Genomic DNA, 2,620 nt, shown 5'->3' with positions numbered 1-2,620 from the left:
TTATTTGTTTCAGAAGTACAGATCTGTGATTCAACAGTCTTGCACAATTCACAGCGCTCACCATAGCCCATACCCTCCCCAATGTCTATCACCCAGCCACCCCATCCCTCCCATTCCCCACCACTCCAGCAATCCTCAGTTTGTTTCCTGAGATTAAGAATTCCTCATATCAGTGAGGTCATGTGATACATGTCTTTCTCTGATTGACTTATTTCACTCAGCATAACACCCTCCAGTTCCATCCACGTTGTTGCAAATGGCAAGATCTCATTCCTTTTGATGGTGCATAATATTCCATTGTGTATATATACCACCTCTTCTTTATCCAGTCATCTGTCGATGGACATCTTGGCTCTTTCCACAGTTTGGCTATTGTGGACATTGCTGCTATAAACATTGGGGTGCACGTACCCCTTCGGGTCCCTACATTTGTATCTTTGGGGTAAATACCCAGTAGTGCAATTGCTGGATCGAATGGTAGCTCTAATTTCAACTGTTTGAGGAACCTCCATACTGTTTTCCAGAGGGGTTGCACCAGCTTGCATTCCCACCAACAGTGTAGGAGGGTTCCCCTTTCTCCGCATCCCCGCCAACATCTGTCGTTCCCTGACTTGTTAATTTTAGCCATTCTGACGGGTGTGAGGTGGTATCTCATTGAGGTTTTGATTTGGATTTCCCTGATGCCGAGCGATGTTGAGCACTTTTTCATGTGTCTCTTGGCCATTTGGATATCTTCTTTGGAAAAATGTCTGTTCATGTCTTCTGCCATAAAATCCAGTTTTAACAAGAACCCTGCTAAGTCATTTTAGCAAGAACCCCCAACTCTTGATACCTGATCACCTTCACTGTCTGATCAGGTTCCTCATCCTCCACCATCCATCAGATGACTTCCAAACACCGGGCCTGTCTTCAATAAAAATCTGTTAGGTCAATTTAGCCAGTACCCCGCCACACACACCTCCTGATGTTTCCTCTTAGTAATTTTCCATCCCCTGACCCCACGCTACTCCCTGGCTACAAATTCCTAGTAGCCCATGCTCTGCTTGGAGTTGAGCCCATCTCTCTTCCCCACTGTAAAATCCCATCACAGTTCCTATACCTAACGCTATAGTCCAGAATGAAGGCTGCCTTACCATCATGAACAAGTGTTATTGAATATTTCTTTTCATTAGCAGTGGCCATAACAAACATCATAGACTGGGTGGCTTTTAAACCACAGAAATTTATTTTCTCACAATTCTGGGGGCTGGAAGTCCAAGATCAAGGTGTCAGGGGGTTGGTTTCTTCTGAGCCCTCTCTCCTTGGCTCATAGATGGCCAACTTCTCCCTGTGTCTTCACATGTTCTTCCCTGTGTGTGTCTCTGTGTCCCAGATTTCCTCTGCCTGTAAGGACACTAGTCATGTTGGATTAGAGCCCTTCCCCATGACCTCATTTTAGCTTAATTACCTCTTAAACACCTTATCTCCAAATACAGCCACGTTCTGAGGTGCCGAGGTTAGGACTTTCAACATATAAATTGAGGCTGGGACACAATTCAGCTCATACTGTCATTTAAAAAATTTTTAATAACCCAAATAATACAGAAATGTATTATTATTGGGTCCGGCTCTGGCGTTTCTGCTGAGGGTCACATTGAGCTGCGAGGTGCTGCTGTGCTGTGTTTAGAATCAGCACCGTGGCAGAAGACATCAAGACCAAAATCAAGAACTACCAGACTGCCCCTTTTGACAGCCACTTCCCCAACCAGAACCAGACCAGGAACTGCTGGCAGAACTACCTGGACTTCCACCGCTGTGAGAAGGCAATGACTGCTAAAGGGGGTGGTGTCTCCGTGTGCGAATGGTACCGTCGTGTGTACAAGTCCCTCTGCCCCATATCCTGGGTATCAGCCTGGGACGACCGGCGGGCAGAAGACACATTTCCTGGGAAGATCTGAACTGGCTTCACCCACCTCTCCTCTGTCCTCCCTCCTTCTCCCAGGGAGGTGAAGGGGGACCTGGGTGCATGGTGATCCCCACCCTGGGATTCTGAATCATGGCTTAACTAATAATAAATACTCATTGGAAAAGTGTAAGACTGCGTATGTGTAAAAGAGCCAGGTGATCGGGCAAGAAGCTGTGGTGGGAATCAATACCTTGACCAGTAAGAGGGGCTTCAAGGTGACTGGTTTTTTCTGTTTTGTTTAAGTTTTATGTTATTAAACTGACCACCTTCTCTATACCAGACAATAGAGTGAGTGATACAAAATAGCCTCAAGCCCCTGGATGTGCTAAAATTTATCTGTATGTTCCCCTCTATTATCTATACAATTTCAAAAAACTTTTCTTATGTAATTTTTGAACCACATGAAAATAGTATAATAAAAATTCCTATATACCCATCAAGAAAAAGAAATGTATTATTATTATTATTATTATTACTACTACTACTACTAGTATCTCAAACAATACAGGTAAAGCTAAAGTCCCTGTTTCCCTACCTGACTCCACCCAGTGGTTAACATTGCTACCAGATCTATTTCTTTTTTTTTCCCAAAGATTTTATTTATTTGTCAGAGACAGAGAGAGACAGGCAGAGGGAGAAGCAGACTTCCCATTGAGCAAGGAGCCCAATGCGGAA

General features: G+C 44.3%; 1 protein-coding gene across 1 annotated transcript in view; it reads left to right on the top strand.

Moving 5' to 3' along the window:
- LOC112836677 (cytochrome c oxidase subunit 6B1-like) overlaps positions 1-2,378 on the top strand; it is an 8,253-nt gene extending 5,875 nt beyond the window's left edge. Inside the window, exon 2 of the mRNA XM_073876751.1 lies at positions 1,646-2,378. Coding sequence (XP_073732852.1) covers positions 1,646-1,937 — 292 coding nt within the window. The 3' untranslated portion in view covers positions 1,938-2,378. The remainder of the gene's footprint in view (positions 1-1,645) is intronic.
- Positions 2,379-2,620: the final 242 nt, after the last annotated feature.

Source organism: Callorhinus ursinus, unplaced genomic scaffold, assembly GCF_003265705.2.
Source record: "Callorhinus ursinus isolate GAN/ISIS: 27379988/994484 unplaced genomic scaffold, GSC_fseal_2.0 scaffold24, whole genome shotgun sequence".
NCBI lineage: Eukaryota > Metazoa > Chordata > Mammalia > Carnivora > Otariidae > Callorhinus > Callorhinus ursinus.
This window is presented reverse-complemented; position numbering and strand designations above follow the sequence as displayed.